At 39.6% G+C, this 15,662-nt stretch overlaps 3 protein-coding genes across 6 annotated transcripts; 1 reads left to right on the forward strand and 2 right to left on the reverse strand.

The window, feature by feature from the left end:
* Positions 1-182: 182 nt before the first annotated feature.
* LOC116037285 (glyoxal reductase-like) lies at positions 183-4,498 on the reverse strand. The gene is given in 8 exon segments (XM_036004953.1): positions 183-1,193; positions 1,576-1,635; positions 1,739-1,931; positions 2,302-2,383; positions 3,068-3,144; positions 3,146-3,167; positions 3,351-3,599; positions 4,007-4,498. Coding segments are annotated over 8 exon segments (855 nt in total). The 5' UTR covers positions 4,083-4,498; the 3' UTR covers positions 183-1,097.
* A 52-nt stretch (positions 4,499-4,550) lies between these two features.
* Positions 4,551-8,443, forward strand: extl2 (exostosin-like glycosyltransferase 2). 3 transcript variants are annotated; one of them, XM_031281111.1, is made up of 7 exons: positions 4,551-4,783; positions 5,357-5,494; positions 5,534-5,826; positions 5,950-6,020; positions 6,186-6,301; positions 7,202-7,647; positions 7,957-8,443. In XM_031281111.1, the coding sequence occupies exons 1-6, from the start codon at positions 4,764-4,766 to the stop codon at positions 7,599-7,601; spliced, it is 1,038 nt and encodes a 345-aa protein (XP_031136971.1). In that variant the 5' UTR covers positions 4,551-4,763; the 3' UTR covers positions 7,602-7,647; positions 7,957-8,443. The 3 variants fall into 3 exon arrangements, 2 of the variants coding, with proteins under 2 accessions (XP_031136971.1, XP_031136970.1); XR_004101824.1 differs by having other exon boundaries at positions 5,357-5,826; positions 7,202-7,656; XM_031281110.1 differs by having other exon boundaries at positions 5,357-5,826.
* Positions 8,444-9,668: 1,225 nt separating this feature from the next.
* parla (presenilin associated, rhomboid-like a) lies at positions 9,669-14,541 on the reverse strand. 2 transcript variants are annotated; one of them, XM_031281114.2, is made up of 10 exons: positions 14,285-14,541; positions 13,199-13,382; positions 12,990-13,094; positions 12,743-12,875; positions 12,509-12,604; positions 12,215-12,364; positions 11,742-11,812; positions 11,550-11,651; positions 11,151-11,248; positions 9,669-10,344 (listed from the first exon to the last, which is right to left on the reverse strand). In XM_031281114.2, exons 1-10 carry the CDS (start codon positions 14,362-14,364, stop codon positions 10,191-10,193), a joined length of 1,173 nt encoding a protein of 390 aa, XP_031136974.1. In that variant the 5' UTR covers positions 14,365-14,541; the 3' UTR covers positions 9,669-10,190. The 2 variants fall into 2 exon arrangements, with proteins under 2 accessions (XP_031136974.1, XP_031136973.1); XM_031281113.2 differs by lacking the exon at positions 9,669-10,344 and adding an exon at positions 11,353-11,414 and having other exon boundaries at positions 14,285-14,532.
* Positions 14,542-15,662: the final 1,121 nt, after the last annotated feature.

Here is a 15,662-nt window from a genome sequence, read left to right on the forward strand (position 1 = left end):
GCAGGGGAGTATGGTTAGGCATTGGGCTCATTCCACTGAACAAGTTTTTCTGGGTCTGGATTTGACTCCTTGTTGAGAGTGGTATCTATCTTGGCATCTTACCACCAAAACATACTTGTCTACTGTGAGCTTTACATGTTTCCTTCCAATAACATCATTCTGACTTCTTTCACAAGACCAGATCATGGTGCACAGTTGTTTTTATTTTATATTTATTTGACATAAATATTTGCAACATTTATCAGTCGGTCCCATCCCCGTACTATCCTACTTTACCTACCGGCCCTATCCAAAACAGAAGACATAATATTAGCTAACGTAAAATACATGCATGCATATTCTCCCAACACATAGAGTTATCTGCAAATTAAGCTTTTAAAGTCAATGAATGGGTATGTTTAAAGTGCCCTGCCCATCTAGGAAATCCTGAAAATGAAAAAAAGATGAATGACCTCACATCCTCAGTTTGACAGGCAAATCAGTATTTAGAAAGGATTTATTTTGCTAACATCATCTTTTTTCTTTGTTACCTATGATCATCAGTCAATCTTCTATTGTACCAAAAAAAAAGTTAATATGTAAATTTATTTTTATTTTATCAGTTTATTTATCAGGGACAATACATATAGGCATTGTTACATCTAAAGTGCAACCGATGCAATGTGTGTGGGACTTCTAGCCGTAGGCTAATTTGCAGTCAAAGTACGGCACTTAATAAATGTTTTGGTCCGGTGAGTTCACGTGCCCATTTGTTTATCCACTCCAGTAGTGCTAGCTGAGATGAATGAACTTCACATTAGGCAGTCTCTTTCCAAGCAAGATGTGAGCCACTAATGAACGAAGCAGGATTCAAAATCCAAATACAATCTCAAGGTTAGATCTTCAGACAACTATTACTCTGCAGAGATCTGAGGAGCAGTTAACCATAGTCCTGATATAACCGGAGTTTAGAATGCCAACACAAAGAAAGCGGGAGGTGACGGACATCCGGCCGAAAATTAGGGACATCCGGCGGAACCTCCGGCTGCACCGGAACTATCCTGTAACTGACAAAACTAGTTCAAAGACAAGCACACTCTGGGGTTTCTCACATAACGTTACTCCACATTTGTTGGATCCCAAGACACACGTCTTCCATCATGTAATCCTCCCAAAGCGGCCATGTCCGACTCCTCCAGCTGAAACCCAAACACCTATGAGTGTGTGTGAGAGGAGAGGTAGAGGAGGAGGAAGAGGTAAACGGGTGAAATGAGAAAATGTATGGCTGAGTGATTACAGATTGTAGTAAGAGTTGGCTGCCTGCTCTCCTGAGAGAGACCTAGAATTAGTCATTGTCACCAAAAAAAAAACAAACAATCTTCATCAATCTGTACTTTAATACAGATTCTTTTTTTTCTCTCTTAATTTTGTGTGTTAGCCTTTTGTTGCGTTTCTTTTTTTTTTCTTTCAAATGTTGTCATACCTGCCTGATCGATGGCTCACAATAATTAATCATCCTTAACCTTTCTCAATTCATAAAACATTTTTTACAATCAAGCAAAACAGCGTGTAAAAGGTTTTTTTTTTTTAACTCACTTGACAGTTTTCTTGAATCCTCTTCTTTTTCGTAGATTTGGGGATTGTAACAACTCCATTCTAAGGAAAAAGCAGAGAAACCATAGCAATGTGGATACAAAAAAACCCCAATGTGTCAGGCCAATTCAACTTAGGGCAGGCGATATCTGAACAATGGGACCACCTGAATACTCCAGCGGATGCAGATCTGAGCAGGTGTGCGGCTGTATTTTTCTGCTATCTGGAGAACAGTCGGGTTGCTGAGGACTTGACCCTTGGCCAGAGGACTGTACCCTTCAAACACAATTCCCTCCTGACGACAGTACTCCATCAGGTGATTGGGCTGCTGGAAAGGATGGTACTCCACCTGGTGGATCATATCATTTTTAAGATGCATCAAAGGCATGTTATTGCATGTAGGCAGTTCTGTTTAACATTTACTCGAATACTCCAACACTGGGATGAACGGCACACCAAAGATTCTTGTTTTGAAGCATCTCAGAAAGGAGAACATTACCTACATAATCCATCCCTGATCATGTCGCTGAACAAATATCTATTATTGAATCATTTGATTTTTTTAATGTGTAACTTGCCCTCTGAAAGATTCAGGTACTGTACGCAAGTTATTGAGGCGGAGAGGAGGGAATAATCTCTATAGGCTTTTTTTTTTTTTTTAGCAAAAAAAGAAACCCACATAAATCTAATTGAGGGTTTCCTGGAAGAAAAAAAAAACTACCTGGTTGACGTGGCACAACAGTACAGTCTTCCTTTAACTCTTCCAGGTGATGGACCAGGAAGTTGCTCACTCCAATAGCACAGCACAGCCCTATAGTGACAAACAGGGATACATACGGATACACAGGATTATGTTCTATGAAATACCCACTCTGCAAACAGGAGACATTTGAAGCTGTGGTGGAGAGGAGGTCACTGAACAAACTGTTATCTATCATGGATAACCCCGACCACCCTCTCCAAGAGGCTCCGATAGCTTCGATGTCGCACGGACCGCTACAGGAAATCATTCCTACCGCAGGCAATTCAACTTTTTAACACTTCATCACTGAGTGTGAGATAAGACTCATACATCACAACTGCGCTGAATGCACCTTGCACAACCTTGCACAATAGGTTTATCTACATCCTATCATTACTAGTGAAACAGTTGTACATTTTTACTCCCCAACTTGCACATTAAGTTTATCTATATCTATTGAAACAGTTGTACATTTTATTTCCAAATAGTATACATTTTAAATATTGCTCGTGTAGTATTCTATTATTTCATGTATATTGTTTCCTATTATTTAATGTTTACTCTGTATGTGTGCTGTGTGTCTGATATTTTGCTGCTGCAACACCGTTATTTCCCATTTTTTGGGATCAATAAAAATCTATCTATCTATCTATCTATCTATCTATCTATCTACTCTATCATAAAGATGCTTGCTGTAGTCACTTATTGCATACTTTCCAACTGTTTTCTGAGATGATCTTTCATGTTCTGTACCTTCTTTATACAGTTCCTCCAAAGCTCTCCAAGTCTCAGCTCTCATCTCCTTGTTGGAGCAACCAGGTCACGATGACTGGCCAGTGCATCAGGTACAGATCTGAAAAGGGGGCAGGTGATGATTTCATGAAAGACTACAAAAGACAGACGGACCACAAACTGCATACAACGTTGGGGAATGACGACTGCCATGATATCAAAAAGAAGGAAAGAACAATTATTGTTGGAGAAAATTGGTACATCTCCCATGATAATGATAACACAGAAAACACACAACCCATACCAAAATATTCCACCCCCATCTGCGAGCAGGAGTCAAGGCACGCCTTCTTTGCAGCTTTGTATCCATAGTCCCCATGCCACAGTTTATTGGTGACCCACAGATCACTTCGTGGTATCCCACTTTCTGTGATAGCGTCACCCAGTTTCTTCTCGCAGCCGTAGCGCTTTGCTGTGTCAATGTGGCGCACGCCACACTCAGTGAGTGCATACACAATGGCTTCATGGGAGTATCCGCCATTATGTGATGTGCCTGGAGAGAGTCAAGTCAACTCAGTTCCATTCCTTATTTTGCACTATGAACATACATTTGCAATACTGTATATTTAGAACATTGTTAGCAATGACAGGCTAGATCTTTTTAATATTCAACAAATCAGAAAGAAAAGTGTGAAAGTACATTTTAAAAGTAATAGTAAGCACTATATATATAGTACAGTTTGAGCAAATATGACACAAAGTTTATTGTTTTATGAAAGTTACCAACTGTAGCTTTGTTTATCGTATTAGGGTTTCTTCCCCAGAATGGCATATTTTAAAAAAGAAAATCTAAATATCAAAAGCTATCATAGAAGGTTAAAACTAACTGTAAACATCATATTGCATTTATTGTGTTTTATTAGTGTTATCATGAACATGGATTTACACAGTAAAACTCACCTAATCCAAATAACGGAATCTGCAGACCATTGGAGAGTGGGATTGTAGTACAACTCAGCTCTGGTGCGAAGGTCATGTTCCCTGGGCAGAGCTGATCTTAAATTACAAGAAGTGCTATTCTCTTCTCTATCTGCAAATATCCTCTATGTTAAAACTGTCTCTATCTGTGCCGCAAATCTGCTGTAGGGATACTTTAAGAATACCCACAACTGTCCTAAGTAATTACCCGCAAACCATCCAAGCACTTCACCATTAACAATACGTAGGTTACTTGAAATGTGATGCAAGCAGTAGTTCCAGGTTTTATGAAGTTAGTGTTTTCCTGGTTTCCAATCGTTTTCAAACCAAGTGTGATAGCATCTCTGGAGTGGGTGGAGATGTGCCTCCAATGGAAAATCAAATGACATGACATTCAAGCCAATGAGTAATCCGTAAATTTAGCACAACAAAAATGGCGTCGGTCTCCAATAAAGGGTATGAAATATGCTCAAGTGAGTGAAAACTGATGTACAAGACTGTAACCAGAGTGATATGGCTCTGACTGTAACGTATAACCGATTCAAATAAATCGCTATATATTTTAAGTAATTGGCTATTCGCAGGTTTTCCCAACAACACAGTCGTGCATTTGTTTAGTGTGTGACGTCCACTCATACCACGTTGACGCTAATGTTAGAATAGCAGAGCTCTTTTCCTTCAGGCTCTTTAGTTAGAGTTAGCCAACATGGCGACCATGTAACGTTAAAGCAAACGGACTATGAGTGCCAACAAAATGAGGTGAGTTTAAAGTTAAGGAAATAAATAAAACATCATTTCTACTGTGCTTAATGCAAATAAATAGCTCTATTATGTGGCAGTACGGTAAACCTACGGTATGGCGTTATGTACAAGTTATTTACAGAAATATTACTGGCTGATTAATTGTGTTAAACGTACTGAACAAATTGAGTAGGCTATGTGTAGGAAGGGATTCTGACCCCATACGAACTTAAAGAAAAGAAACCTAACGTTGCTGATTTTAGCAGGTCGTCTCCAGCTGTTGACTTATTTAATCATCAACAGTTTTCATCTTACTGGCAGCAACACTGTTTCTGCACCAGGCAGAAACATTTTTTATTTTTTTTTTATATTTAATTACTTCATTAACCAGTGTGTTCTGAAAGCTTCACGTGGACATGCAAAAAGTGATTCCACAAAATAAGTTGCAGTTGCAACAGCTGAGTGTAATACCTCTCCTCTCATAGCATGCGTTCAATGTAGCCTAAGTGAACTCTATTTGAAATGCTTGGAGGGACATGGAGTACATTTTAATGGGATGTTCTGCCTATCTTTGTGCCTTCTGTGATGCAGGGTCCCCCGATGCTGCATGGGGCTCCGGCGAGCCTATTTGGTTTGGCCAATCCTGCTGCTACTCCTGGTTGGTGCAGCCTTGACCGCTCTGCTGCCCCCTGCTGAGGACCAAGGAGGTGTTGGTGGCCTAGGAGTGCTACGCGAGCATACAGTCTATGTACGCGAGGTAACATCACAAAAAAAGAATCCTACACAGGACCACCATAGTGACAGCATAGAGGAGGAGCAGAGGTTCACCATCATCATCCAAACTTACAACCGCACAGACATTTTGCTCAAACTCCTAAACCATTACCAGGCAGCACCTCATCTTCAGCAGATTATCATAGTCTGGAACAATATTGGGGAGCAGACACCCCTAAAGTTATGGAACTCGTTGGGGCCTCATCCGGTCCCTCTGGTCTTCAAGGAGCAGACTATAAATAACATGCGCAACAGACTACAACCATTCCCTGAGATTGATACTGATGGTCAGTATATTGTCTGCATATTGTTTATGCTCTGAGATGTGGCTATGCTTATATAGAACTATATGTTTTACCTGTTTCAATATGTTTCAGTTGTGATTGTTTGATTTTTGCTTTGATCCTTAGCTGTGCTGATGCTGGATGACGACACCCTGGTCAGTGTTCCTGACATCAGTTTTGCTTTTTCTGTCTGGAAGGTAATAAGCTTTAGGGACAATGTAGATGATAGTGATTAACATTCTGCATCTGCACTGGATTTGGGTTTAACAAGATAATTGATTATATAAATAAAAATGCATGAGAATCATGGTACTGCACCATCAGCAGGTACAGCATAAGCTGTTTTGTCTTTGGTTATGCAGCAATTTCCAGACCAGATTGTTGGGTTCGTCCCACGCAAACATGTCTCAACACCAGGAGGAGTATACAGTTACGGCAGTTTTGAACTGCAGGACCCAGAAACAGCTGGAGGTGACAAGTAAGTTGTGCTTTTCTTTTGTCATCATTTTTTTTTTCAAGCTACACATAAAATGCATCTTATTGGCTCCTTGTTGAGTTTGGTCTTACTCAGAGATGGGTGCAAATACAAATACATACAAAATATATATACTTGCTCATCAGGGGTCTGACCTTTACACCCCTACATTGAAAGGAGGAGCTCTGCTAATTTCTAGTGATGTTAGATTTGTTAACAAATAGTTATTTTTAACTGACTCTTAAAGTGGAATGAGTTTACTCAATTCACAAGCAGGATCGAATCACAAATCCTGCTTCTATATGGTGCATGCGCAGTTGTGCGTCAGAGCCAGGTTAACTTCCAAGAGCTGCTGCTCTAGACTCTGGTTGAGTGTGCACCCCCTAAGTTTATACGATTGTGGCATGTTACACTGTTGTCTATTTATTAGATCTAAAAAGCTAAGAGAGCTTGTGGAATGTGGCAAACTCATCGCGCAAACACATCTCCCAGCTGAAGCTGGGCAATCTGAAGTGGCAAATCAGGATATTTTGGAGGTGGGAGGCTGCAAATTCAGGGATGCATGCTGGGTGGTTTCTGTCAGTCAAAGTGACCATTGACTGACTGAACAGCCAACTGAAATGGTACTGGGGTAACTGAACAGTTAGGCCACAATGATGCACTAGTGCTTTCTTTCTTTTTTTTTCCTACTGTTTAAACATTGGGATAAAAATGTGTCTTATTTGAAAATAAAGCATTACATAATGTATTTCAAATATACAAATACAAGCTATTAAAGTATTTTGTTACAAATTAAATCTTATTTTTTTCCTGTCCAGCTAAATGCAAATTACAAAATACTCAAAATGTAAATAAATTCGTATTTTTAAATACTTGTATTTTTTCTTGATCCACTCACTGCAGGTACTCCATGGTGTTAGTTGGTGCTGCCTTCTTCCACCGCCGCTACCTGCTGCTCTTCCAGGACCAACCTCAAGCAGTGCATGCGCTGGTGGATGAAACACAGAATTGTGACGACATTGCCATGAACTTTGCTGTAGCGCTGTATTTGAGGAAACACTCTATAGGCAAGGTTAACAAACCCTCTGGGGTCTTTGTCAAACCTGTAGACCTCCGCAACCTGGAAAAGGACGCCAGGAGCGGGTACCAGGGTATGTGGCATCGTCCTGAACACCTTCTTCAGAGGTCCTACTGTATGAACAGGCTGACACAGATCTATGGCTTCATGCCACTCTGCTTCTCCAACCTGATGGTCTCCCAGTTTGGCTTCCCCAGCTACGCCAACCATAAGAGTAGAGGCTGAACTGCTACACAGCTGACTGTTTTGGATTGAAAGAAGACAGACTCAAGTAAGTCTGGTAAGTCTGCGTTGGATTAATAACATCTGTCTAGGCCCAGGATTAGGTTGACATTGTTTAGACACTGTTGATCCCTGCATGTGTAGGAAGCCTAATTTCAAATTTCACAGACAAAATATTTTCAAGTTTTAATGACAGTATTGAAAAAAGAAGAAGAAAAAAAAGTGTTTCAGCAGTGGGTGAAATACAAAATAAAATGTTTTTTAATAAGACTATTTAGTTTGCTTACAGTTTACCTGCTCAGTGTTGTGCTCTTTTTGTATCTTGTGATACTGAGCCGTTTCATCATTGCATACGCAGGGCTATCATGGATTTCGGACAATCAGAATTTTCTACACATGGCCCAGTCTGAGGAAACGTCTATATTTGATAAGGTAATCTCTATATCATTACCAAAGCTGCCTTTCTTTCAGCATGAACAACTCTCCCAGTGGATTGTAGTGGTTGTTTTATGACCAGCAGGTATTAGTCTTAGATCGTCTTTGACACTTTGCCTCGTTTGTAACCATGATTTACAGCTCTCTGATGCTGTCGCGTTCACATTTTTGTTTTTACTACATTTATACTTGTTTATGGAATGTCACTTTTCTGATGAGCTTGTATAAACTTGTCGTTACTGTGTCCCCACCAAAGTGTGAATTTATGAATAAAATACAGGTATTTTGTACATTCTAGGTAATTCCTACTATGCATGCATGGACAATCTTTTTTTCTTTTCTTTTTTTTAAATGTGTGGCCATTATAAAGACTGTATCATGTTAATTAGTTAAATAAAGCCAAAACTTTTTTCTGTGAACAGAATTTGTGGATGAATTCATTATTATTGGTAAATAAGAGTTAAAGGGTAACTACCGGTTTTTTTTCAACCTGGACACTATTTTCCTATGTTTTTGTGTCTAAGTGACTGATGGGAACAACAATCTTTGGCATTGGTCCAGTATTAAGCAAGAACGAAACAGGCTACAATGTAAGTTATGGGGCAATTGTCCAGCTTGTATTTACCTTCACAAAAGTGCTCGTTTTGCCACTGACAGGCTCAGATTAATATTCTAAGTGTCTGACAACATTATGGAAAGGATCCCTTCAGAGAGAGACCTTTAAAACCTCAGACCTTTTTTGTTTAACCAGAAACGGCTCTGAAGTTCTACAGCTGTAAACCCACCAGATTCCATTTTAAAAAAGCTAAACTTTTAGCGTGTATAGAGCCAACGTATTTTCACATGTAAATCGGTAAACTGTGTTTATTTCAACCAAATCTAGAGTTGTGATGGTTGGGAAAGTGGAAAGACCACCCAAAACGGCTTTTCATAGTTTTATTTTGTTTCTGTCGACTTTGAATGAAGTGTATTTTACGATGCTAAAATGACATGGAGTCTGGTGGGTTTAGCAGACGCGATTTCGCAGATGTTTTTCTGTTTAAAAAAAGGATCTTATTCAACAGAAAGGTCGACCTCCTTAGAAATCTTTTCCATAATGTTGTCAGACACTTAGAATATTAATCTGAGCCTGTCAGTGGCAAAACGAGCACTTTTGTGAAGGTAAATACAAGCTGGACAAATTGCCCTACTAACTTACATTGTAGCTTGTTTCGCCGCTGCCAAATTTACTGGACCCATTTCAAAGATTATTGTTCCCATCAGTCACATAGATACAAAAACATAGAAAAATAGGGTCCAGGTTGAAAAAAGCGGTAGTTACCCTTTAAGTCTGTGAACAGAGGTCAAGATCCTGAGATATACTGAATGATTGAAGATTTTTCAAGTGACAAAGTGCCATATTAGGAGTGGGTGGTGTCCTTTCTCCAATTTATTTTGTTTTCAGGGCTTCCAAGCTGAATTACTGACATATCGATGCATCTTGTTTCTGACACAAACAGTATCACTCCACAGCTTTTTCACCAGTGTGTAGAAGTATGAGTTCCCACTTGTTCCCAACTATGTGGTAAATTCTTGTTTTAATGAGGACTAGTCCCCTCTTTAATTAAATGAAAATATAAATGAATAATTAACTCAGATTGTTGAAACTCCAGTTTTAATAGCAACATAAGACCAGCCCACAGGACTGTATATTACATTGAAGTTAGCAAATAATTAAATCACTGAATCGTATCAGCACTCTGTTTTTTTCTGCCCAGGCTTATATAATTGCTTTCAATAATATTAACAGGACAAAACTAACTTTAAAACAAAAGTTAAAAAACATCTATGCGTTATTAAGAGGTAGGAGAGTGATGATATTTTCATTTTGTAGCTTGAAGGGGTTACTTGTAGGGCAGCAGATGTTATCAGTCTACACAGTAAACATCTGGATTGCAACACAAGGTGTGAGGTCTGACCTGTTTTTTTTAAATTTCCAGTCTCTGCATACCATCAAATCAGCATATGGTCATTACAAACCCTGATAAAAAAAACTATATTTATTAATAAACAATTACACCCGACTCCCTCTCTGTGGATAAAAGTGTCCTTGCATATTCTGGGGTAACTGTGGACTCCCAGTTCTTTCAAAAAGGATCCGAGAGACCTTGCAGAGTCTCATTGTGGTCCAGCTCCACCACCACCACCACTGACCCCAGGCCCACCTCCTGGCCTGGATCCACCGGCACCTGGAGAACGCATGTCATGCCACAGCTTCACAAGAGGCTCCCTCTTCCTCCAAATCAGTTTGTGACCATACGCCACATACCATCTGTAGGACAAGAAACATGGAGACGGTTGAAATGTACTGACTGCAGGACAGGATACTACCAAACCATATAATAATACACGATAAGAACATGAACGCCGCTGTAAGTAGCTGAAAAAGCTGAAGTTCCAGTATATTGTGAATAACAATAATGCATAATTACAGTATATAGTAAACTGAGTGTATTCATCAGCTGTTATCACATGAAAGAAATCCCATACTAATGACAACTGAGCCATATATTGCACATCTGCTGATGAAGACAGATGTGTTTGAAAGATCCTGAAAAAGCTAGTAAGTGGACTTTGATTTAAGATGATTTTCTTTCAAACTATAAAAACACTGTGGTGTGATTGCTTTCTCACCTGCTGTTTAAGAATGAACTCTGAACCTCAGCTACAAGAAGACATTTTACACTTTCACTGTGTTTCTTACAATTTGGGCCACAATCCAATTATCTCTTAACTGCATCTGATGTGTTTTGAGGATAAATGTAAGACTTAACCCTTGTGTTGTCTTCCCGTCGACCGTGCAACTTCCGGTTTTTCTGGGTCAAAATTTAAACTTTTTTTCGACGTTTTGGACGTCTTTTCCGACACTTTTGTTGCTTTTCGACCGATGTTTTTGTCACTTTTTTCAACGTTTTTGTCACTTTTCCCCAACGTTTTTTTCAGGCACCTTTTGACGTCATTCTGCCCAATATAAAACACATCATTTATGCATTTTCTATAGAGTTTTTGCATCTTTGTTGTTTACAAAAGCCATAAATACACTATTCTTCTTTTCAATGAAAAATGTTGGCCACTCACACTCCAAAGAGGGCTCCTCCAAGGTGAGCTGCATGGTCAAACAGCCGCCATCCCAGTATGAGCCCTGCAGTATCTATGGCGACGAGCACTTTCAGAGCCTAAAGGCAGACCAATGACAGGAACTTGACTTTACACACAATGTGCTACACCAAATCAAGAACTATTAAGCTACCATGCATTCAGACATGCATACGGTACTTACACATTCACTCACAGGACATTGTCCGTTTTGCTCATGCACAGATTTACATCTCTTATCTGCAGCTAAAACACAACGTGGGAATGTCAACACCCTATTACCAAACTATTTTAAATCACATTACACTTCAGAGTTGTGTCTCTACATAACAAAACAACTTGAGAGTGCACAATCACGCACACACACAGTGCATCACTTACATTTCCTGCTGTGAAAGTGATCATGGGGAGGAAGATTATTCCTAGTTTGGCCTCTGGCACCTTTGCACAGACTGCGGCCAGTACTGCCATGACAGCACCTGACTATAGATCAAACAAAAGAAAGGTCAAAACATTAGGACTGCTGTAGTTCTTTTAAATCAAGCTGTATGAAGATTTGAGCTAATATCTTACTGCTCCTAATGATGGATGGAGACGTCCAGTGGCAGTTTTACACATGTAGCTGACCATAGTGGAAATCACACCTGAAAATACACATTATAATTGAGACATCACTCTTTCTTCCACACAAAAAACTTAATTCATCCATTTCATCATAGATACCATATATTTTACCAACTGTTAAAATATACAAATGTGTTAAGCTCCTAGACTAATGATTCTAATGAAATTCAGAGCCATTTAGCTAAATAGCAAATATGTAATACGTACAGTATGATTTTTTAGTTTTCTAAATATCTGTCATTAAATTTGATGACTTCAAGATTAAGTTATTTATAACTTATATTACTTAAATTGTTGAACCTAAATAGATTATGTAAGAGATTAAAAGGGATTTGGGTTTGATAGATTCAATGCTGTTCCAATACTGGATTTATAATCAATTCAATGTTATCAGACCCCAGTACTATTTTTATTTGACTCACCGGCGGACAGGTAGAGTGCAAGAAACTGCTCCTTCCCTAACAGAGAGACAATTCCTGATGAGAATGTCCACAGGACATACATGTTGGCCACCATGTGGATAATGGAGTAGTGGCTGAAGCAGGACAGGACCATGGGAAGACACCGTGTTTCTGGTGGGAGACAGAAAAATGGACAGAAACCGAGAACTTGATCCAGCTGCACATTTTACACATGCAAGAAAATCCTTCCCCTTACTGTCCTTGTGTAAGCCATTTGTATTATGTACTTGATTTAAAAAGAACATGCATACTCACTGGAGGCTGGGTTGGACGTGAAGTACTTAATCATGCTTCTTTGCATTGAAGGGATGCGCCAGCAACACAGAACTACAGCATTTACTGCAATGATGCCTGGAAAACAGTGATAAGGAAAGCTCCTGACTATGAAGAAATGTGGGATTATATTCAACATGTGTAAAGGTGTGGATGCTAGCTATTCAAGTTGAAGAAAGACAATGACAAAAGGAGTCTGTCTGCAAAATAAGTTACCGGTTACAGTCTTCTGTCCCTCTGTGAGACTGCTCCAGAAGTCATCTACCATGGACACAAGGAGAAGGAGCTGTCGCTGGAAGCCTGACAGTTTGTTCCACCAGTCATGCCAGTACACCATGTCCTGAGACCCCTGGTGATATAGGAATGGTTCAATGAATCACTGCAAGCAGCCTATTAGTACATTGGTTATATACGTTAACAGCAGTGGAGGAGAGAGCCAGCAGTTTGCATCATTAAACCTCACCTGTAAGAGTTTTTCTGACTCCTCTTCAGCTTTTGCAGTCGTAACTCTTGACTTCAGGGTCTCATATTGCAGAATGGCAGCCGCACCAAAGGAGCAGCCTGTAAACTGACATGGAGTAAGACAACAACCAACGGCATCATTCTATCCCAAACCAAAGTACTGCATGCATCTTCTTTTTATCATTCTAGTAGAAGAATGGAAGGACCTACTCCTACTGTGAACATCAGGGGTTTTAAAAGTGTCGGTCGGGGGACTTTGGGAGGAGGTGGGGGACCTGGTGTGCCAGCCTCAGAAGGTGAAGCTTTTGTTTCTTGGGTGACATTTCCTTTCTTTGTATCCGGCCTTTTGGCTTCCCGACGGAAACTGCACCTCTGTTGGTTGTGGGGGTTCAGTCTGCCAAACAAAACGTGTAGACACACAGTGTTAAAACCTAATTTACAGCTAGACAGCTTTGGTAAATACACAATAACATGAACACCTGAATGATATAAGGCAAAGCAATATAACAGCCACACAGGGGGAAAAGCATGTAACGTTCCTATTTTCTTGTTGTATTGTTTGGTCTTTGAAATCTCAATAATAGTGAAAAATGCCAGCCCACATGATGTCTTCAAATTGCCTGTTTTGTCTGATTTGCAGTCTAAAACTCATTAAGTTTACCATTGCTTGAGATTTAAAAAAAACAAAAAAAAAACATCAATCCCTCATAAACTGGAAACAAAGAATGTTTGGCAAGAAAACAAATGACACGATTTACCAATCGGTTATCAATTTAGTCGTTATATATACAATGTTAGTGTTACTATGACCAACACACTTTTCCTGATAATTTAATTTAAGAACCATCTGTGTAAAATGTATAGGCTAACTGTAGCTATTCTAGATGAGTACCCATAGACTGCTATTTACAGTCTATGTGAGTACCTCAGTTAATTAGGGACCATGACCTAACGTTTGACTATTGGTCATTACCATATTGATTTATTAGGCTATAGATTTAATAGGGTAATGTTAAAGGCAGTAGGAAAAGCGGTACATTAGTTATGCTGCTTAAACAGAAATAGATATCATGGACAGTGCTGGTCTTGTACATTTTTACTGTAAACAAATGAAATATACCGCTGTCTTCAGTCCCGTGGATCTCTTTTCAATGACACTCGGAATAGTTTACGTGAGGTAACTTAACGTGAATCACGTTTGTCGATAGATGGACAAACACGTACAAAAACACGTCCTGTCCGTGTTATTCTTGTATAGGCAAACCCTGCCACATGAACAGCTTTACATCTGCTCACCTGGAGCTTCGTGAAGTAGTGTTGTTGGACCTGATGAACTCTGTTTTAGCCCATTTCATTACACATCCTCTCCACGCCATGTTTGTGATGACCTCCTGCCTGAAGCCCGTCCCTTTCACACTGGAGCTAATGCTGCTTTCAGGGACTCGCGTAAAAGCTCCGACGTCTGACTTCCACTCGCTTCCATTCAGGAGCTCTTGGCGTAACAAAGAGTAGGATACTTTTTTAGGAGGAGTGGAAGGAGGAAGGGCGTTAAATATATATATATATATATATATATATATATATATATATATATATATATATATATTTGCACCCTTTCACTATTTGTAAATATGTACACACAGTTAACAGTAATGATGTGGCCTGTGTAGATACTGTATGGGCATCCTGAGAGCTAGAAACCTTTAAAACCGTCAAATTTCTTGTATGCATAAGTATACTGCGCCAATAAAGAAGATTCTGATTCTGAAATAATAGTACAGAGAACTTGAATGCAGCAGAAGTTGAAGGCCTTTGTTGTGCCGGTGTCGTGCCAAGGTAGGCTACTTATCCCCATACAGTCTATGCTTATCCCATGGATGTATTAAGAGACTTATCCCCGCCAGGAGTTGTATCCCATGGCCGCGGGAGCGCGCGTGCACTCAGAGCAGAGTTTAACCATGAGTTTAAATGCTGCACTACGAATTCACCTCTTGGAACAATTAGCGACGTGGAAGACTCGACAGGGTTTTCCATAGTAACATTTATCTACATAAATACGTTTATTTGTCTGTTACATTAAGGCGACGTGTAAATTGTTTAGTTTATTATTGTGGATTAATCGACAGTGTTTTCCAAAGTTCCATATTGACATGCACCTTAGCTACATATAGGCCGACTGATATAGGCCTATCTATGTGAGTCATGCAGGTTTATGAACAATATTTTTCACCGTCCCTCCCTGCCCACTAACGTGATTTCTGTTTTAATTTAATTTGGTTTACTGTATGATGGCTTTTCACTTAACCGCTTTGTTCACCTGTCTACCATATAAGTTACATAGGGGATACACGAAATATCAGACCGTTTTCACCTGAAAGTGTATTACCTCCCCTAAGGTCTGTCCTGTCCTCGTGTGTGTTATTTTCAGTGTTTACCAGGTCACAATAAACAACCTGAGATAATATGGAGATGTCTGCTCTTTTCTAGCAATAGTTACAGAGGGGATACACATTATATCAGGCTGTTTTTCACCTGCTATAATGTGTATCCCCTCCCATAACATGCAAAGGGTCTGTCCTGTCATTGTGTGTGCTATTTTCTGTCTTTACCAGGTCAGAATAAACAACCTGAGAGAATATGGAGATGGCTGCTCTTTTCTAGCAAAAGTTACATA

Source organism: Sander lucioperca, chromosome 9 (genome assembly GCF_008315115.2).
Source record: "Sander lucioperca isolate FBNREF2018 chromosome 9, SLUC_FBN_1.2, whole genome shotgun sequence".
NCBI lineage: Eukaryota > Metazoa > Chordata > Actinopteri > Perciformes > Percidae > Sander > Sander lucioperca.